This window comes from Colletotrichum orchidophilum, assembly GCF_001831195.1.
Source record: "Colletotrichum orchidophilum strain IMI 309357 chromosome Unknown Scaffold_68.1, whole genome shotgun sequence".
Lineage (NCBI taxonomy): Eukaryota > Fungi > Ascomycota > Sordariomycetes > Glomerellales > Glomerellaceae > Colletotrichum > Colletotrichum orchidophilum.
The window spans coordinates 73,886-94,293 of NW_019173024.1; the positions used below are offsets into that span (position 1 = coordinate 73,886).

At 54.2% G+C, this 20,408-nt stretch overlaps 7 protein-coding genes across 7 annotated transcripts; 2 read left to right on the forward strand and 5 right to left on the reverse strand.

The window, feature by feature from the left end:
• Nucleotides 1–182: 182 nt before the first annotated feature.
• Nucleotides 183–2,054, forward strand: CORC01_08136 (uncharacterized protein; the record flags this gene model as incomplete). The annotated part of the gene is made up of 1 exon (XM_022619771.1): nucleotides 183–2,054. The coding sequence occupies one exon, from the start codon at nucleotides 183–185 to the stop codon at nucleotides 2,052–2,054; it is 1,872 nt and encodes a 623-aa protein (XP_022473695.1).
• A 502-nt stretch (nucleotides 2,055–2,556) lies between these two features.
• Nucleotides 2,557–3,548, forward strand: CORC01_08137 (cytochrome c oxidase subunit Vb; the record flags this gene model as incomplete). Its single annotated transcript, XM_022619772.1, has 5 exons — nucleotides 2,557–2,647; nucleotides 2,766–2,813; nucleotides 2,998–3,156; nucleotides 3,219–3,319; nucleotides 3,384–3,548. 5 exons carry the CDS (start codon nucleotides 2,557–2,559, stop codon nucleotides 3,546–3,548), a joined length of 564 nt encoding a protein of 187 aa, XP_022473696.1.
• Nucleotides 3,549–3,875: 327 nt separating this feature from the next.
• Nucleotides 3,876–4,373, reverse strand: CORC01_08138 (uncharacterized protein; the record flags this gene model as incomplete). Its single annotated transcript, XM_022619773.1, has 1 exon — nucleotides 3,876–4,373. One exon carries the CDS (start codon nucleotides 4,371–4,373, stop codon nucleotides 3,876–3,878), a length of 498 nt encoding a protein of 165 aa, XP_022473697.1.
• A 721-nt stretch (nucleotides 4,374–5,094) lies between these two features.
• Nucleotides 5,095–6,448, reverse strand: CORC01_08139 (uncharacterized protein; the record flags this gene model as incomplete). Its single annotated transcript, XM_022619774.1, has 3 exons — nucleotides 5,095–5,935; nucleotides 6,003–6,112; nucleotides 6,191–6,448. 3 exons carry the CDS (start codon nucleotides 6,446–6,448, stop codon nucleotides 5,095–5,097), a joined length of 1,209 nt encoding a protein of 402 aa, XP_022473698.1.
• Nucleotides 6,449–9,377: 2,929 nt separating this feature from the next.
• CORC01_08140 (uncharacterized protein) lies at nucleotides 9,378–10,115 on the reverse strand (the record flags this gene model as incomplete). Its single annotated transcript, XM_022619775.1, has 1 exon — nucleotides 9,378–10,115. One exon carries the CDS (start codon nucleotides 10,113–10,115, stop codon nucleotides 9,378–9,380), a length of 738 nt encoding a protein of 245 aa, XP_022473699.1.
• Nucleotides 10,116–11,834: 1,719 nt separating this feature from the next.
• Nucleotides 11,835–13,320, reverse strand: CORC01_08141 (glycosyl hydrolase family 16; the record flags this gene model as incomplete). The annotated part of the gene is made up of 3 exons (XM_022619776.1): nucleotides 11,835–12,652; nucleotides 12,707–13,147; nucleotides 13,203–13,320. The coding sequence occupies 3 exons, from the start codon at nucleotides 13,318–13,320 to the stop codon at nucleotides 11,835–11,837; spliced, it is 1,377 nt and encodes a 458-aa protein (XP_022473700.1).
• Nucleotides 13,321–17,981: 4,661 nt separating this feature from the next.
• On the reverse strand, nucleotides 17,982–19,426 carry CORC01_08142 (MYB DNA-binding domain-containing protein; the record flags this gene model as incomplete). Its single annotated transcript, XM_022619777.1, has 5 exons — nucleotides 17,982–18,010; nucleotides 18,078–18,195; nucleotides 18,253–18,333; nucleotides 18,396–18,975; nucleotides 19,353–19,426. The coding sequence occupies 5 exons, from the start codon at nucleotides 19,424–19,426 to the stop codon at nucleotides 17,982–17,984; spliced, it is 882 nt and encodes a 293-aa protein (XP_022473701.1).
• Between the last annotated feature and the right edge of the window lie 982 nt (nucleotides 19,427–20,408).

Sequence of the window (20,408 nt, forward strand, 5' to 3'; positions counted from 1 at the left end):
GAACACAGATCGGATTCCCTTTTCACCACTTCCGACTGTCTCTTAACGATTTGCGACCCTCTTCTTCCACCTAACAAACATCCCGACCACAAGCTATTTGAGTTGGTAGGTACTTTATTCATAGTCGCAAAGTGGCCCCTGTTGCTAACGTTCAACCTAAGCGACAGGACACGGAAATCACAATGGACCCAACTTCACCCACTCACAACGGTGTGCAAGCCCACCGATCGCAACTTCTGTCGTCTATTTCAGACTTGAGACAAGGAATTCAAGCTGCTGAAGCAGATGCAGACCACATTGAGACCCGCATTGCCTACAAGGAGGACTATATTGCGGAGCTCAGATCCAATCGCATCGCCCATGATGAACCTACGCCAGCAATCGACAAGGCCATTCAACAGGCACAAGCACGCCGTGAAAATATCAAAGAGGCTCTCAGCGAGAAGAAAGATGAGATCGCACGCCTGAGGAAGAAATTGGAGAAAAAGGAAGCAAAGCTTGTAGCGATCCCACCAGTTGAGTCATCCAATGCGCCCAGCCCTAAGGACAATGAGGACGCTGCAGCACTGCTGGAAGTCACAACTACCCCCATGAACACAGTCTTCACAATCAGTGAAGACGGTAAGACATATACCGACCCGGCCATGCTACGAGGTGTCCCAGTTGCACCCATCAGCGAGAACGACTCATACTGGGATCCCATGTGGACAAAGTTTGCAGAGGCAGTCAACGAAGAGAAAGTGGAAAGGGAGTATCAAGAATACATCTCGACCAGACACCAACAAATTCTCGACGGAGCTCTCTCAGCAGCTGAGGAGGATCCCGAATCTGTTTTCAAGAGATACCAGCGCAACCTGAGGCAAGCCAAGGTTGCGAAGCAGTGGTTTCGCCCAGGACACACGATCCATCCAAACCAACTCATGGCAAAGGAACACTTGCCTGTGCTAGGACTTTGCGACAACTATGTCCTCTACAAGATCTGCAACATCCTCAGCCGCATCAACGCCATGTATGAGCGTGGAGAGCTAGGAATGCCGCCTTTACACTTCCTTATGTGGAGAATGAGTGTCTCCCTGGACCGCCATCCACGGAACGCTATGAAGTCGTTCTGGCGCGTCATTATCAACGAGACGCACACTGCTTACGACAATATCCTCCGCAGAGCCGAGATCAGAGGTGCGCAGCATACTGGTGACTACAACTTCTACTTGAGCAGACGGAAGCAGGTGTCCTCTACTGGAGGCCAGACACAGATGTTCACACCGATTCCGGACGCATCAAAGACCCCAAATGCAGCATTGAAACGGTCGACGATGACTTCTTATGATCCCGATGCCCAGCAGCAGCATCGAAATGCACATGAGCCTACCCTGACGTTCGCTCTGAATCAAACCAACACAGCGGAATCCCGGATGCAGATGCAGACATTTTCTGCACAAAAAGATGGACGACGCAAGAGGGATCGACGTACAAAACGCCACTCTTCAGAGGCATTTGGTCAACAGACTTCTGAATATGACAACAGTCAATCGAGATCTGTCAAGAAGCCGTACCAGGCACCTGCACACATGGAGATGCAGCTTGCGGTCCGAACCAGACCATCTACTGAGAGCCTGCCCTCAAGCTCTCCTGCAACCACAACCAGCACGAAGATCAAATCTTTTCCGATCCTGGGAGAGAAGCCTGAGCGCGGCCCTCAGGCTCAAGCTTCTGTGTTCGAGGATAAGAAGGCCCCAATGGAGGATAGGCTTGAACAGGACAGCCTCAAGAGCAAGGCCGACGTTGATGCGTCGGACACCAAGGAAACGCCTCCCACTCGAGATGAAGCCACTGCCGAGGTCCAGCACGACAACCAGGAATGGATAGACATGTTTGTCGGCTCAGAAGAGATTAAAAGACAAATTCGAAGCAACCCAAATATTGAGGCCATCAGGGCCTCGGTTGGGGAGAGTCCTTTCCCAAAAAACACTGGTAGGAGAGTTTCGCATGGGTTCGTCTTCCCCCGGTACTATTCCAAGGAGGCGCAGAAGCTAGACGAATTAGACTGGCTCTGATGCAAGTGCATCGGAAATCTGAAGGGGCAAGCAATCGAGACGGGAATGGGATGGATGGACGGTGAACGGCTTTGAGACCGGCTTTCGGGGAGGGGAGGTGAATGAGTTACGGGAGAATTGTCACATCACAGTCTAGGGCCATCCAGGTGATGGACAGCATCAGTTTAGCGTGACACTTTCAAATGAAAAACCTCCAATATCATGCCATTCGCATCCTTCGTGAGCCGTCTCTGAGAGCGGCGCGGATGGAAGGAGACATGGGCTCTGTAATGTCACGACTCTCATTTGGTAATCTCTTTGTCACGTGATGACAAGTCGCTTACAATTCCGGTTACGGCAAGTACCTTGGCCAGTGCTCTCTGACTGGCCGTTCCCCGTAGGTTACCCGACAGCCGCAACATCAAGCCATCAAATCAGGCCATCGACAAATCCCTCTCTCTTCACCCCAATCCGACGTCACAACAACGAACCTCTCCTCTCCATACCCCCAATTGCTGTCGCCATGTTCTTGCAGCGCTCCGCCATCATGGCTGCCCGCCGGGCGGCCGTCGCTCCCCTCGCTAGACGCACCTTCGCGACCTCCATGATCCGCCGTACGACCCCCAATTGAAGGCCCCCCAAATCCCGAGAAGAAAAAAATAAGCGCTGGAGCGAAGCCATTCCGAAAGTTCCCTTATCGCTGACTCTACGGCCATCCGCGGCCACAAACAGGCGACGCCAACTCCTCTACCCCCGCCAAGCCCTACAAGACCATCAGCGGTAAGGTCTATCGATCCCAATGACTCGAAAATATCGTCGTTCCCGTCCCGCGGCGCGGTTCTCCGGAATGCCCAAGCACGACCGCATCCCTCCGGACCGCGTCGTACGATCGATGTGACGCACCATTTCGAACGACTGGAAATGAGAGAGCACAAGGCTAATCATTTCAATTGCAACAATACAGAGATCCAGACTGAGGACGACCTCACCGGACCTGGTGCCAAGCCCGGTACCATTCCCACCGACCTCGAGCAGTCCACCGGTCTCGAGCGTCTCGAGATTCTCGGAAAGATGGAGGGCGTCGACGTCTTCGACATGCGCCCCCTCGATGCTTCCCGCAAGGGTACCTGACAACCCCTCCTCGGTCCTTCAAGCGAGAGCTCGAAATTTAACTCATTGTCTTAGGCACCGTCGAGAACCCCATCCCTGTCCGTTCCGCCGGTGAGGAGCAGTACCTCGGCTGCACCGGTGTCCCCGTCGACTCCCACGTCACCATCTGGCTGACTGTACGTGCCCGTCGACCCGATTAAGCTGCCAAAGAGCACTGTGACCTAATGAAACATTGTACAGATCTCTCGCGACCGCCCCATCGAGCGCTGCCCCGAGTGCGGCTCCGTCTACAAGATGGAGTACGTCGGCCCTACTGACGACCATCACGGCCACGATCACCACCACGGCTATGAGGAGCCCAAGACTTTCGCCGACTTCGTCAAGCCCGAGTACCGATACCAATAGATGCATCAGCTGATTGTGGGCACGTAGCAAGGAGACTGGAGGCGAGACGGCATCGGGGTTGCTCTGGAGTGAGCACGGCAGATGTGTAGATTACCATAAGTTGTGGCTGTATAGAACCTTTTCCTCCCGATTTCTGTCTCCTGACTCCTGACCCGTGCGGATCTTTTGTGCCATCGTCAAGTCGTCGTCTTGATGGTCTGCGGCCTAGACAATACGAAGAGCCACGGCTCTCATGGTTTGGATCGCTCCTGTGCGGAACGGCCGTCTTCTCTTCGTCGCCCGCATTGCGTTTGATAGTGATGAAGTTCGCCCTGGTCCCGACACGCCTCATTCCGGGTCGAAACTAAGCTTGATCTTCTTCCCCTTCTTCTTACCAGCCTTCTTCTTAGCGCCATCGTCAACGCCCTCGTTCTTCTCGTCCCTCGCAGCGCTCTTATTGACGACAGCATCCTCATTAGCATCACCGCCGACAACCTTGCCAGCCTTCCTCTTCTTACTCGCCCCAATCCCAGCAATCTTCTCCGTCTCTCTCTTCTCTCCCTCGGCATCCTTCTCCTTGCCCTCCTCTTCATCCTTCTTCAAGGCATCCGCCTCCACAGCGCCATCCTTGTCCACCCGTACATCGACAACGTTGCCCTCATCATCCACAACAAGCGGTGCGTCCTCTGCCTCCTCACTGTCGGAGCGCTTCTTGCCTGCTCGTCGTCTTTTCGAGAGAATCTCGTCCGGGCCTCCGTTTCCTGCCGCCTGTGCTTGGAGAGCGCGCAGGAATGGCGGGATATTTGTGTCGTATGATAGATTTTTGCCGGTGATTTTGTCCGACATGGCGGCGGGAGACCAGAGGCGGGAGCGCGAACTGGGAGATAATCGTACTTTGGTTTTGTCGATTGCTTTTGTTCATTCATAATCCCGGCCCAAGATTTCGCTGGGCCCTTGTTTTTCGGCGGTAGCGGCTTGCGTCGTTTGACGGGCGCCGCAGGACAAGAGTGGTTGTCGGCTCTTACCCGACCACGCCGACCTGGAGGTGGAGACAAAGTTTTTCAGTGATCAATCAGCATCTTTAGCGGGTAGCGCAGCCGATTAGCGACCTTTCTGACGTCGTAGCGCATTCGCACTTCGTTAAGCTACAGTGGACACACGCTATCGCTAGGCTCAATTGCATAGTACCCAAGGTAGACCCTTCAAGGTTGCTGTGGATAGACAAACTCGACTACACACGCTTCTCTACTCTTATCTGAGCCCAGAGCAACCCAACTTCACCAGACCCCTCACATTGACACAAAGCAAACGAGCGATATATGCCATGTTCCCAGATGAAAGATCTTATTTTTGAGACTTTTGGAGAACGAGGTCACTAACCCTAATGACTTTGGTATCTAATGCAGCGAAAACCTCCTCAAACAAGCGGTTTCATGTCTGTACCACCAACTCATAGTTGCCGCTCTCCAACGCCAGGCCGTGTAAACGCCAAAGCCGATGCCGTAGAGAACTACCCCCTTAATACAAACAGAAAGAATATGATCGGACACGTCACGCCATCCAGATTTTAGACGATCTGCTGGACGAACTGAGGACCGGAGCCAACCTTGCCAAATTCCTCGACAGGGACGGACGCGATGGGGGCAGCGGTAAGGCTGCCAGTATCCTCGGCACGGCTGAGCGCCAACACGCCAGCGCCTCCAACGCCCTGCTGGTTGGTCGAGAAGAGCGTCTTGCCGTCCTTGGAGAAGCTGAACATGCGCGGGACCTGGCCGCCGGAAGAGACTTGATCAACGAACTCGAGAGTAATGCCGCCGGCCTTGGCCTTGCACTTGGAACCGCCCGTGGCCGGCTGCTGGGTGATCCTGAAGTGGGAGATGGAGTCGGTCTCGTTGCCGCTGAAACGGTTGGAGACGTAGGCGTCCTTACCGTCAGCCGAGATGACAATCTCACCAGCAGCAGCGGAAGTGGTGTTGGCAGGAGGGAAAGCGGCGCCGTAGGTGCTCAGCTCCGAGGTGTGGGTGAGGGAGATGGCCGAGCCATTGGTGGTAGAGACGGAGAAGACCTCGAGGGTGCTGGTGAGCTCACAGGCGACAACGTAGGCGGTAGGCGCGTCTCCCTTCTGAGGGTACCAGGCGCCGTGGCGTGGGCCGCAGCCAGCTCTAGCGACACTGTTGCGAGACACGATCTCGTACTTGTCGTCCTTGGAGTCGATGATGACGATGGAGTCGGTACCGAGGTTGTTGATGGCGAAGAAGCGACCTGAGGGGTCGAGAACAGCCTGATGAGCGCGAGAGTTGTCCTGGCGGACCTTGTTGGGGCCGAGGGTGCCACCGAGGCTGATCTTGTGCAGGCGCTTGAGAGTGCTCGCGTCAGAGATGTCCCAGACGTCCACAGTGCCTTCGCCGCTGAACGATGTTAGTTGATTGAGTACCGTGGGAAAAGGAGGGAAAGAATAGGGTAATTTATACGTACTAAGAAGTGCCGACGAGGCGAGTCTTGTCATGGTTGAACTCGAGAGAGACAACACCAGCAGAACCCTTGGCGGACACAGCGAGCTTGAGCTCGTTGGTAGCTGTATCGAACTGGAAAGAGTCAAATTCATCCCCAGCGAGTAGAAAGGGATTCAGAGGCTGCTGAAGAGGGAATTAGAGGCGACTTACGTTGAAGAGACGGATGTCGTTGCTATATTCATCGACGGCGTAGAGGAGGTTAGGCTCCTTGAAGACCATCCAGCTGGGACTGGTGCCAGACTGGGTGTCCTTCTTCACGATGTTGAACGACTTGCCATCGTAATCGGCAACGGAGATGGTGGTAGGAGCACCGAGGAGCAGCTTGGCCTTAGCAGCGGGAGCGTTCTGACGGCCAATGACCGCAGCAGAAGCGGCCGCTGCGATGACAATAACGGAGGCGAAGCGCATCGTGAGAATTTGTGTGAAGTTAGAAAGGGGGAATGAGGGTATCGAGTGAGCTGGAAAAGCAGTAGAGAATGGAGAGTGTGTGATTGAAGAAGTAGAAGAAAGTAGAGAGTGGTGAGTGAAGAGTGAAGAGTGAAGGGAAAAAGAGATGAGTGATGTGGGAAAGTTGTGAGGTAAAAGTAAAAGTGGTGGTTGAGAAGTGGAAGGAAGTAGCAGCTGGTCAAGGTAGGCAGGTGCTGAAATTTGTCTAATTGGTATGTGCAGCAAAGGAAGGAACAAGGCTGATTGAGTGAAGAAATTAGGGGTTTCTTGTTGCTGAAGTGAATAAAACAGTTTGGTATTTCATCCGAATAATACTTTAGGAGGGAGACCTAGGACGGCGGAGGCAGGAGCTGCAACCTTATAAGTTGGTCAAACAGCAAGGGAAGTCCGGGGAGGCTTTATGTAAATGCACACATGTTCATGTTGGAACATGCATACCTCACCTAGTCTTTGACTCTAATTTCCATGCATCTGACTCTTGCTTGCCAGATTAACTATCCTGACCAACCCAGTCCCCCAGCCATGGCTGAGTTGAATGAATGGAAGGGATAGGGTGAGATGGGATGGCAAGCCCAGTCCACTCAGCTTGGAGCTCCAGCAGTAAGGTAGCCAGCCTTACAACCACCAAACACACAAAGCCCCCCTTTCTCTGCATACATGGATGTCTGCATCTGTTTGTGTCACTGCCTCGATTGGTCTCAGACCCCCCATGATTGAATCCTTTTCTTGCAAAGAGTCCTGTTCTAGAGAGCAAAGACGCAAAGGCGAGGGATGCGGGAAGGAGGATGGGATGTCAGGGTCACGGCTTATAACAGGGAAACGATTGCCGGGGAGCCCAAGATGGCGAGGTGACCGGCTGTTGGTTGGGTCTGTTGCACAACTTACTCGCCAGGCCTACAGAGCCCCCAAGAAGCCGCAGGACACCTCCCTACATATGGACAATTTGCAATCACTATTCGACTGGAGCCTCAGCCGCCAGCCGCCAGCCGCCAAAATTGGGGAAAAAAAAGGAAAAAAAAAACGATAGATGAGAGGTAGACGTTATCTGGGGAGTGAGGGATACGCTGCATGTTTGCTGAGATGCCTATGATTCCTCAAACCACATGGACGCAGGTAGTAAGCATGAGCCCGTGGGGATCCAGCGTCAGTCAAGTCCAGTCAGATCCGACTCGACTCCGACGTGTCGTCCGACAGTCAACGGGGATTGGATCCTGTCATTGCGCCCAGCCATAAACCGCGCCTTTGAGCGGGCAGCCACAGCAGGACAGACTCTCGCTAATTGATTTGTGAACAGATGGGTCTTCATCCATCATCCAGGGAGCCTCATGATCTCCAGGCCGGACCAAATTCGGCTACCCAATGACCCAACTCCGGATCGTCTGCTCTGCCGTGCGCTACCTTACTCACTACCTTAGGTTACGACCACTACCGATGAAACAGGGGCCAAATGGCCACGGAACGCCAGAGGCAACCCAAGTTACCAAACGGGAACGTCACGTCCTTCAGGCGCTGCGGTTGGTCGCCGGTTGGGAGGGGCTGAGTGGGGGCGGTGTTTCGAAACAAGTTCACCCGTCCTTGGCCGCAGAGGGTTGGGCGAGAAACATTCTGGGCATTTCCATACTTTTGAGCGGGAGACTCAGTTGGGACCATGTTCGCCCGCTCCCCACCCGGCCTTTATTTCAGCTACCCTAAATTATACTTTGCTATTCCTTGTCATCCTTATTTAGGAGAAACTGGAGGCGGGATTGAGAATCCTCGTCTCTTACCCTGTCGCATCATTGCAATTTGCGCACTTTATCGGACGGCAATGGTAAGGAAAGGAAGAACCGCATACGACTTTTATCAACATGCCGCCAGGTGGCCGGCCGTTACAGTACGTACCGGTGTGGACTCACCAGCAAGTGCCGGTACGTACTCTTTCAGACGCCGTTGACGTGCCTTTTCCTAGGTAGGTATTCTCGGCGTGGCTGCGCTTGGAGAACTAACCACAGACCATCGAGACGAGGCGGCTGGAGACGACATGCGCATCCGCATCCAACCAGAAAGTGAGATGGGATGGTGAAATAGCTCGAGATGCATGGAACTGCCATGGACGTACCAAGCTCAGCACTAGCACTGCAGTGGAGCGCGGGGGTGAAGGCTGATCCAGTGGTCATCGCATCCTGAGTGCCAGAGACTGTCGAGCTTGCTTCTGGATCAAAGGGCTTGTTGCGATGGCATTGGCTGAAATCATGTTCTTGACCACTATTGGTTGTGGCACCAGGCCTTGGCTGGCGCCATCTCGACATGGCCCATTCTCTCCTGGTTGGGAGGTTTGGGGGGCTGGGCTGTGAGATGCGCAGTCTACAAGAACACTTGAGGCCTAGCATCATACGTAGCCGATCAACGGTTCAAAGACTGATGAGTGCGGTGGATCTCCTATCACCTGCATTTCACGTTACCTGAAGGTTATTGAAATCTCTACAATTGCTGATGAGCTGGAATTGAACCTAATCAAGCATGTCACAAAGATACCCTTCAAAAGACCTCGATCCTGTGGAGACTAGCATCTGGAACGAGCGCAAAAGGTATTTCAGGTCTAAGTCAACATTCGAAAGGGTCGGAGTTTACGAGTTATGAGATGGTCACAATCTTCAGCAACAAAATGCTGACTCAAGAATTCCATAGGGAAGAAATGATATAGATTCAAGCATTCAGTCCCAGGTCATGTCTATAAAGTATTGCAGAAGAAACCCGGCAGTCATGGGTATCAAGACTCCGAGGTCCATTAGGTATTCAAAGCAGAAAGACATAAACGCCCGGATCTCTCGTCGCGCCAATCTACATTTCTCTCTCTCACACGCCCACTCACTCGCTCACTCCCTCATGACGCATGCCCCACAGCTTCACCTCACCAGGTAATGGTAACAGCCTTCCTCAGGTAATTCGGACCGCCCGATTTGAAAATCTCCTCAAAGATCCACCGTCCCACGTCCTCCCTGGAGATGCCGTACCCGATAGCCTTGGTCTGGACCCCGGTCTTGGGATCCTCGATGCCCGTCCGGATCCGCTTCTCGGGCTGCGCACCGTCGGACAAAAACGCTGGACGGATAAAGGTGAAGATCTCGTCGCTCGCCACGATCCTCTGCTCCATGACCCTCTTGTCGGCGTGCGGCGCCTTGAGGAGAACGTGGTACATGGGCACCTGCATCAGCGGCACGTCCCGCGCGTGGTCCGAGATGCCCGTCGTCGAGATGATGGCCAGCCTCGGCTTCCCCGTCACGCCCTGGCCGCGCAGCTTCTCGAGAGCGCCCAGCAGCGCCGCGGCGCCATTCTTGCACACGTCCGGGTCCTCGACCGTCATCTTGGCCAGGTTGAGCGGGCTGCCGATACTGAAGCTCACAGCGTCGACGAGACGTGTCGGGTCGGTGGGGTTGACGAGGCAGGCGGCCACATCGTCGACGCTGTGGGCGTTGCCCTTCTTCACCACCAAGTTCGGGTTCTGGGCCTCGGGGAGGACGTCCGTCATCTTTGTCGGGTTGCGGCACAGGGCGATGCAGACGTAGCCGGCCTCGAGGCTGTGCTTGAGGGCCGCCATGCCGCAGCCGCCCGAGGCGCCGAAGAAGGCGATGGTCTTGATTCCGGACATGATGATGTAGTGTCGTGTTTGTGGTTCTGTGGCCCAAAGTAGGGGAGGAGAGCGTGAGGTTGTGGTTGGTATATGCTTTGATAGTGGTGCCAAGTGCAAGTGATGTTACCGCCAAGGGAAGGGGATGAGTGATATCAATGAATACGATTGGACTTGGTTGTTCGAGTAGGATGGACTAAAAGTCAAGTGAAAGCTTGATGCCGCCAAGGAGTAGGATGATGATGATGTTCAACTCTTTCCTCTCCCAACAGCGAGCCTGCCCAGCCTTATATGCATCCAACCTCCGTCCCAGGCCGGGCAGACATGCAGCCCGTCTGCAGGACGGAGCATCGCATTGAAAACTCACCAGCAAAAGAAAGCAAACACCGCATCCATGCTGTCTCTCTGCCTACCAGCCAAGGTAGGTAAGATGCAGGCTGTGTGCCCCAGACTCCCAGGCCCGCGCGCCGCGACCTCCGTCTTCCGCATCGCACTCAAACAGGCGCGTCCTAACGAATCGAACCAACAACGAAGACACGACGTTGCGCGGTCGGTACAAATTAGAGAGCACGTTGGTCCGCAAGGTAATCGAAAAAGGCGGAACTCACATTCAGCCCTTGCTGCAACCTCGATGTGATCGGCAGGATCACCCCTACTTCGTGGCTTACAGGATCCGCATCCCCGCCGTGCAGCATCGCCCATCCCTGTCATGACCGGTATGGTTATTGGCGTTTGTTAGCACCAGTTATCTTACGCCGCTTCTTCAAGCGTTTGTGGACGGCTACCACTAACACTGACAAACGAACCCACTTCAGCCTAGAATTCCCCCGACGGCACAATTAACAGCCAAGCTCGTGGCTCAGCTCGCGTCTTTCGCTCCAACTCGCCAAACTCGTCGCCTCGCGAAACACTCTTTCATCCTCTCATTCGTCCCACGTCTCGCTCGTCATTTTTCGTCGCCTATGCTCGTCGTCGCCCGTCGCCCGTCGGCCCATCAAAGATTCGACACATCATCAACAGCCAAATACTCGGCCTCTCTCCCCGCGCCGCATCAATACGTCTGACAACCACGTCTCGCCCAACTTCCAAGCATACATCCCAGATGCATCCCAGGTGAAATCTCACACCGCCTCGGATGCCTAGAACGAAATGCTCAACCCCCGGTCCTCTGTCTCTTTGGCTCCCATCGTCGCCCGTCCGTCTCGCTCGGCCTTTGATCGCCGATGCGTTCCCGGCAGCCGTTCGGCCTCATCTCCGATGCTACGGCATCTGCCGTGTACCTCCAACGACCCCTCTCACTGAATGCTACCATGTCAGCATTGTGTTTGTGATGAACCATCCATACCCGCCCTGCAGTCATCCTTTTCTCGATGGAGGCTGACCCGGCCAACATTGTCTTCACGTGTTCAACCTCGTTCAAGCCATGATATGACATGATCGCGTACAGTTGGCATCGAATTTCACACTGTCTTTATTGCGCATCTTTGTCCTATATACAGACACCGGCTTTGAAATCAAAGCTCGCAAACGGCCGCCTGCATATGCAATACAGTTGCCCCAATCCCCTTACTAAATGAATGGACGGCAAGCGCCGTTACCCCAAAATGCCTTCATGAAACATGCTTCAAAGAAAAATGCTCTCATTACGTACAAGTAGCCCGAATCGAAACTAAGCAAGTGCTATCACGTTATCCATTAAACCTTTTAAACCCCAAAGCCACGCTGTAGTCAGTTTCTGCTTCACAGCCAGAAGAGAGCAGAAGCAGCCACAAGTGCGGCAAAGGCGCTGGCGCCGAACGAGGACTCGCGGCGGAAGCCTTCACTCTTCGAGCTACCGCTACCGCTACCGCTACTGCAGTCTTGCGAGAAGCCGTTGGTGCCGCAACCACTGCTGCTGCCGGAACCGGAGCCCGACGAATCACCAGAGCCCGAGCCAGATCCAGAAGAGCCCGAGCCCGAGCCCGAGCCGGAGGAGCTGCTACCGCTGTCGCTGTGGTCATTACCCGTGCCAGAGCTGCTGCCACCCGGAATGGTGGCCGCTGAGGCCGTAGGCTGCGCCGCAGTGCCGGAAGCCGATGAGGCACCTGCGTTCATGTCGAGACCGGTGCCGAGGAAACTCTTCAAAATGGTGTCCTTGTCGCTATCCACAACAGTGTCATTGGTGGCCTTGATGTTGTTATAGTAATAACTCTTCTTGCTGTTCGTGCCGGGACCGCTCTTGGCATTGTAGCAGTTGATCTCGACGTCCTTGACCATGGCATAGAAGTATCCATTGTTCTTGATGTCCTCGTGCTCCCAGTTGATGGGGCCACCGGCCCAGTCAATGGTGCCCTTGGCGTTGGTGGCGGCACCACCTGGCCAGATGGACAGCTGAACACGGGCGGGCGTCTGCGGGTAATCCCACTGCTGGGCTGTCGCGTTCCATGTGTCGGAGCGCTTCTTGGTTCGGCCAACTTGGCCATCCACCATCCACCTGATTTCATCGGGAGTCCACTCAATCTCGTACGTGTGCCAGTTGTTGAATGTGTCGGAGAGGGAGATGTTGCCAGATTGATCGTCTTAGTGATGGTCAGCACAGCAAATGAGTTCACTTTGGTGTTTGCAAGACTTACACTTGGGGATACCCTGGAAGTAATAGTTGGTCTGGGACATCTCCAGGTCGGCACCGACCCACTCGTAGTCGATCTCGTCCTTGACGTCACCGTACAAGATGAAGGCCGTTACGACACCGGGACCACGCGAGGTCCTGATCGTGGCGGAGACACTGCCGTACCAGAGGTAGGTGGAGGTGGCAAGGACAGTTCCAACACTCTTGACAGGCATGGTGAGGAGAACAGCCTCGTTATTGTACAGCGCAGGCTCACCCTGGGATATCCAGTCGGCCTTGCTTGGGTCGCCGTAGTACTTGCTGATATCAACAATTTTGTCTAGCGAGTTCATGGGCATCTTCTTGTCCTGGCAGACGGGGGCGGGGACGCAGGCGTCGAGGGAGAAGGACATTCGGGGATCACAACCGCCGAGGCAGAAGGCACCGGTACCGCACTGGCCATATTCTGCGATCATTAGAGACTCGGGTATCGTGGATAATTCCGGACTGTGGCAACTTACGGGAACAGCATGGTGCGCTCTCGGGGCACTTCTGAGTGAGGGAGCACGAGGGGGGCGTCTGGGCGAGGACGGTGGTGGCACCAAGGAGGGCAAGACCCATGGGAAGAACCGACAACATTTTGGAGCGAGTGCGTGTGGTGACTGGGTTCGTGTTACAGTGTTACGACGGAGGAAGAGGACAAGAGACGCTCGAGACCCGGAAGTAACTTTTCGAGAAGAGGCCAATGTTGTTCTTACGACTGAAGCTCAAGGTCGATTGGGATCTGTTGGTTTTTGGCCGTCCGCGGGCGACAGTGGGATACGGTCGGGTGTGTTTACTGCCGCGACGGAGAGGAATTCGGGTGTCTGATGACTTGTGTATCTGTCCCTGACAAGCCCGAATTATCGTGGTACAAGTCTCGTCCGAAGGATCGGGTCGGATGCGATATTGGAGTTTAGATATCGGAGGATTAAAAACAGAGTTTGGCTGATAATCTGGGGATCCCGGCTTCGTGATTGACTCGAGTCGACGTCAGTTCGGGACGAAACGAGGGCGTTCGGACGACAGAGGTAGTAGGGTTCGTCTATGGGTAGAACGAAGGTTTGTTTCTGGACGGACGTGCAGAAAAGAGTATTAAGCGATGGTAGTAGTAATTACAAGGAGAAGCCCGGGTCAAGAACGAGTGAAGACCACGGCGGATGAGAGACGGGTGCGTAAGAGAAGGGTTGACTCGAGGGAAAAGCCAAGGCCGCGAGAATTAATTTGGGGGAAGGGATGGGGAGGGCGGGAGTAGTGGGAATGCACGGGAAGTCAAACCAGGAGGCAAGCGCTCGCTGCTCACTGTTCCTCCCACGACGACTACATCTTAGCGTGCCTCCTTGCTCTTGGGCACCTTAGCACGCTTGGGTATTGGCTAGTAGGTACCTGGTGCCTGCCTACAAGCCTACATAAAGCCAGGTAGAAAGGGCGAGGCAGTTACGCTTACCTGGTTTACGCTTAGACGGATGCTGCGCCTCTGTATCCTACCTTACCTTACCTTACCTTATTATGTGTATTCGTACCAATACAACTGCAAGTCTACAACATCCATCAGCATCTCACCACCTTCTTCCCACCTCTCTCCATTCACCATGCCTTACAGTCGGCTGTGCTTTGCTGCTTCCCCCTTTCGGTCTGCTCTCCTGTCCATTACTGACCAGACGGTCTCCAGTTCTTCTTAGGGTCTCTCAGTGGCACGCCAGGGAGGATTGTTGGATTCTCCAGGCCTCTCCTCGTCCTTCAACCTATCCGCTGCAGACCAATGGACACGAGTGGGGCAACGAAGCCGCTCTTCGTTGCCCCATCGGGTCAAGCGCGGGTTCATTTGGGTAGTCAAGCCGCAAAGCCGGTTAGAGCCCGACCCTTGCCCTGACCATGTGCCTCCCTTCATGAGGAAACCTTGAAAAAGAAATAGGTACGGGGGAAACAAGAACTGGAGTGCAGCTTCTCCTCGTATTGGTCCAATCGCCACCTGCCCATCCCTCTCTTGGTGGGTTCCCAGATCATGATTTTCTGTCCACTTATGGACCACTCTTCAATGCCTCTTGTCCCCTTTTGGGCTTAGCCCCGAATCATCGGTCCAATACCTTTCTCACCAAAGCACCAAGGTTGGAAGATCACGGCATCAATCCCCGTGCTTGCCCCCTCCCCCCCGGGCTTTCCCTCGGCCGTCCACTTTTTCAATTCGATTAAGTCTCACTCTGCAGTGATTTTCGCCCCGAGTGCTCTGTGCTCCCGGTGCACGGGGCATGGGACCACAGAAACCATTCCTCTCCTCTGTGCCTCTCAACGTCGCCCATTGATCGTCCACCTGCCAGGCCGCCACTGGCTGCGAACATGTCGCCTGTCAGGCAACCGATGCAGCATGCTGGCCCCGTGTGTGTGTGTGTGTGTGTCACTGCATCCTTTGTAGCTACCTATGGCTTTGGGTTGCATCGTTGCACACAACTAAATACATTGGCGCTTGACGCTTCATTGACGGGTACTGCGCGGCAGCCTAAGGTAGGATCAAGCACTAACAAGCCATCCGTCAATTGTCGAATCTGAGCCGTCGACTTGAAACCGTCAGACATCGCTGAATAACCCCGTTTCTTCCACCGTTGGCACATTTCATTGTCTACTATTGTTTATTTACCACATTCTTTGACTCCCGCCAAACGCCACATGCCACGGACATCACAAACAACAAAAGTCTCCTCTCGCCGTCTTATCCGTAAACGAGTTCAATAACGGAACAAAACAACACTCATCTGTATAAACACACAATAACAAAAAGACAACCTGGATGCTCGAGTCTCAAAACTTCGTAGCGAATGTGGGGTAGCCCAATCATTGCCCGCCGTGGCACGCCTTGCGTCCGTCCTCCCATAAGCGGACGACAACCGCGGAACCCCCTGGCTTGCCTGACAAAACGCCTGTCGTGCTCATGTGACACGAGGCGTCTGACCGGCGACAGCCGCAAGATCGCGCACCCGTCAGTGCTCCAGTCGCCAGGGTTGCCCGGCCGTTCGTTTCCTTTGTGTCATGTGAGAAGCTTGTGTTGCCAAAAAGAACAGAGATTCGTCGTGTGCTAAGATTGAGGTTATTGAAAAGGGAAAAAATGCATGATTGACAGAACCGCGGTTACGTGCCTCGATCGATGAGTGCCCCCCACAACTTCCAGTTTGCTCATCACGAGCCACCCAGAGAAACTCGTAGTCATTGCATGATTCTCGCCGCGGCCAATGTCTGGCCTTGATCACGAGTCTCTCTTCAAATCAATCGCACGCTGACAGATATATCAACAAGTATGTCAGCAATGAACGGACCACAGCAGCCCAGAGCACAGCATCGAAAAGCTTCTGGCTGAGTCGTTCGGCTGCCAAAATGCTTGGATAAGCATGTTGAATGGAAACCCTTGCCCTCTCCAGGATCATCCCCTTGAATAAGACAGTGTAGGAAAATACATCATTTCGCCTGTTTCGTCCTTTGGTCTGGATCATTGTCAAGAGTTCACCGGTGACGAGGATGATATACCTAGCAGCTACAGAATGTTAAGCCACGACTTGCTATTTTGGATAGAGTGAATACATCGGCCACGCCCACACCACTCAATGTCAAAAGCAAGGAGAATCATTTCGTCGCAAGATTACTATTTTCAGCCGCACTGATGCCACACACGGCATATTAAACTATTCCGGAAAGCAAATGATACTCTTCAGCGGCGAAGCGGACGAGATGGTCAAGATCAAGCTGACGAGTACAGAAACCACCCTGAACACAGCCATGATCCATGACGAATCTTGAGCATCGTCATAGACGAAGAGGGCGGCCGTCGATGCACTCATATATCTTTAATGGCATATGCTGACCTTGAAGAGGGCTTGAATGTATAGTTCGCCGTCCGGGTATCTGCCTGTCTCTGCTTTTTAATCTCGTCTATTACCTTTTGGTGTGAAATGTTCAACATTCAACATGTTTACTGTGTTTGGCAACAATTAGAGCAATGCCCATTTTCATTTCCAAGTACCCATCGTCATTGGTTACTAGAGACCTTGTAGCATATCGGCAGCAATGCCCTTGGGAAAACGCCCTCTCCATTTGCCAAAAAACCACACAACCTGACGGGAAAGGGCTCGTCTTCCACCACTCGGCCATCTTGAGGCTGCCCGTAGGATGTACGCATATTCTGACCTGTGGTGTCTGGCAGCTGCTCACAATTCGATATCCAAGGCAAATCATCCTCACCACCCGCAACATCTTCAGATTGGCGTCACTTTGACCTTGGAGAACATCACTGTTCGCTTTTCGAAAACTAAATAGGTCACGTTAATGAATTTGGATAACAGTCTGTATATTGTCTAGTCTCCTTGTCATTTTCAACACTTCTGCTCACCATACCTCACCCCCAAGGGCGATGGCACCCTTATAGTAAGAACCCGGCTCATTAAATCACATTAAGTTGTCTCAATAACCGTTGTCCTCAATCACTCATCATACGGGATATATGTTCACCAAGTCTCTTCTAGACCCGACAACAAAACACGATTCTCTCACTAAAGGGTATAGACAAATCATGAATCGAACAATCGAACAATCTCACAATCCCGGTACCGATCCCTCTTTCCATCCTTCCAATGACACCGTCCCAAGCGAACCAGTTTTGTGTGAAGTTGTCCCTAGACTTTCGCGACCACCCTCGATGGACGATTCGTCCACGCATCATTATGTCCTCATCTCCTCTGGGTAAGCCATGAGATAAAGAGAGGTTTCCCTTTTTGGAAATGCTTCGCAAACATCAATACCACATCGAAGGTCCTTCCGCATACATGAGCACGCGCAGACCATCTCTCGAACGGGTATGACACCCGCCATCACTCAACTTCCTTTTCGTGTTGCGCTATGAAATTCAGAGCACACTGATGACAGGCAAGCCCTAACCCAGGGCGACCGTCATATACGAAGGGCCAGCAATCCCAAAAGGCCACCTCCCATATCCGCCGCGAGTTGTCGACCGAGGGAGGCCATGCCGAAGACGTCGAGATGGGACGCGGTCAAAAAGTAATTAAAGTCGAGCCTCCAAATGAAAAAACCGAAGAAAAAAATTAAAAAGTGCACAGGGGGAATCGTCTTTTCCGAATCCAGGTCGTTGTGATCGTCAGAACGAGACAGAAGAAACACAATTGGTATATCCCAACGCGTCGAGACACTCCCAGCGCCACGTTTCAAAGGGTTGCCCATCTCCCGAGTATCCTCAGAACCGCCGATGAGCTGAGGTTCCTCTACCGGTTGGTCGGCTTGGCGTAGAGGTCTACGAATCATTTAGTATCGTTGATGTGGGTGCGGCCGTACCGACGTGATGTTGAGAGAGGGCATACCGGGAAAGTGCTCCTTGGCGTACTGTTCGCAAGCCTTGGCGGGCTTGCCGACCTTTTGCCCGATGACCTTCCACTTGTTGTTTTCGTACTCCTTGATGGCATTAAGGAGTGCTTGGCTCTGCGACTTGTTAGCAATTTTGACAAGAAATACCCCTCAGGAGCATCTGCTACGAACCTCGTCTTCCGCGAACTCTGCGTAGTGCATGTCCTTGTACCAGTGCTTCTTCACACTACCCTCAGTGCGAGTAGGGAAAGTCTACGCGGTGTCAGTGGGTGCTGTCATTGAAAAGAGGCGGGTAGTAGGTAGACAAGACGAACCTTGGCAATCTCAGCCCAGCTGCTGCCGGCATCTCTCATCTGCTTCAGGCGAAGCTCTTCGGCCGGGGTCCAGGGGGTATTTGTGCGGCTCTTCTTGGCCGGGGGAGGTTGAGGAGCCTGAGCGTTGGCGTCTTCCGTTGAGGCGGGTTGAGCCTGAGGAGGGGGAGCAGCAACCGGAGGGTTGATCTGGGGTGGCGGGATGGGTGTGGCGGTGGGCGCTACGGGAGCAGGCGGCATGGGAGGGGCGCTAGTGACGACCGGCGGGGCCTGTTGAGCCGGGGCCGGAGCCGGACGCTTGCGGTTCCTCTGGGGTTGCGGCGCCGGCTGGGGCGGGGGCTGTACCGCATGCTGCTGCTGTTGCTGCTGGTGATGCTGCTGCTGCTGCTGGTGGTGCTGTTGCTGCTGCTGAGGGTGAGGTTGGGCCTGCGGAGGCTGAGGCGGCTGGGGCACAGTCATCGGAGGCTGCACCGGGGTGGGCTGGTGATGCTGAGGTGCCGGGCTCTGATGAGGCGGCGCTCCGTATTGGAACTGTGGGTGCTGGTCCCGACGAGACATGTCCTGCTGATAGGGGTGTTGAGGACTATGATGGACTGTCAGTAGAGTTTCCTTCCGACGGGATCAGCATGGCGAATGGACACGACTCTCGTGAGGTCGTGTGTGAGAATGCATCGACGGCGGAGAGGAGGGTCATGTTATTGTTGTTGTTGCTTGTTACACCCTCTTTTACGCCGCGGAGCAGGCCCAGACAGTGTGGCCGGGGTTACTCGAAGGGAAAAGGTATTCCAGAGGTACATATCGATGTACCCCTGGATAGAGGGGAGGTGTCTGTACGCAGCCTCGCGGGGCGGACGAGGAGGATGGAAGGAGAACGGGACGGGACGGGGGAGAAGGAGAGTGACTTTGGGCACGGGGAACGTAGGTAGTGATCGAGGGGTACAGGGTGGAGGAGGTACTTACTGCATGTCGCTAGGCTGGTGGGTGGAGTTGGAGTAGATGTACTCCGGCACGGGGCCGACTTGCCACTGCTGCATGATCTAACAAGAGGGCCAAAGGTTAGTACCGTGTGTACCATGGTCAATTGATTCGCGACCCGAGGAAACAAGAAACTGTCGCGCAAGAGTCATGGGCGGCGGGGCCCACGCCGTAAGGCGCGAACGCGACACGGGCGCTTCCGACGAGGGAAGAGGGTACAATGACTGCTATTGTGTGTAGCGACGAACGACGACAAGAGCCGGCGGACGAACAAGAGCCTGATTGATGAAATGATGAAGACGAACTGGAGAGATGGAACAAGATGGAGACGACAAACAGGAGTGACGCAGGCAATTGCGCAAGGCGTTGCTTGTCGGGGAGGATTACAGACGTGCTTGCGAAGACGCGGTGAGGCAGAAAAAAAAAAACCTTGACGAGTGCGTCGAGATGATAAGTCCTGATGGGAAGTACGCGACAGCATCAACACCAACGAGGCGGGCTGCTTGCGCGCGACGATTCCATCTTTGAGGTACAGGTGGTGAATTGAACCTCAATCGGGACAACGGGTGAAAAGGAACATAGGAGATGGGTGCAGGTACTTACGGGCAATGTAGTGGTAGTATTAACTCAACAACGATGCATAAGCCGACGGGTTGATGGATGGGGAATATTTGGTCTCTGCTCTCTCGGGGGGTGGAAGAGAGACTTGGACCAAGCCTTGAGTCGCAAAGACAAGAAGCGGGTCACGCACACGCCCGGGGTTGGAGAGGGCTTTTTTTTTTTTTGGTCGGGGGGGGATGGCCGGTGACGAGGGCAGGGGATGGGAGGAGGGGGGGGGGATGGGGCGAGGGGGGGGGGAGAGTGGGGGGAAAAGGGGGGGGGGGGGGGGGGGGGGGGGGGGGGGTTTTTTTTTTTTTTGGTCGGGGGGGGATGGCCGGTGACGAGGGAAAGGGATGGGAGGAAGAGGGAGGGATGGTGCGAGGTAGAGGTGAGAATAAAGGGGGAAAAAGATACAAGGCGCGCGAGGCCGAGGACGTGTTT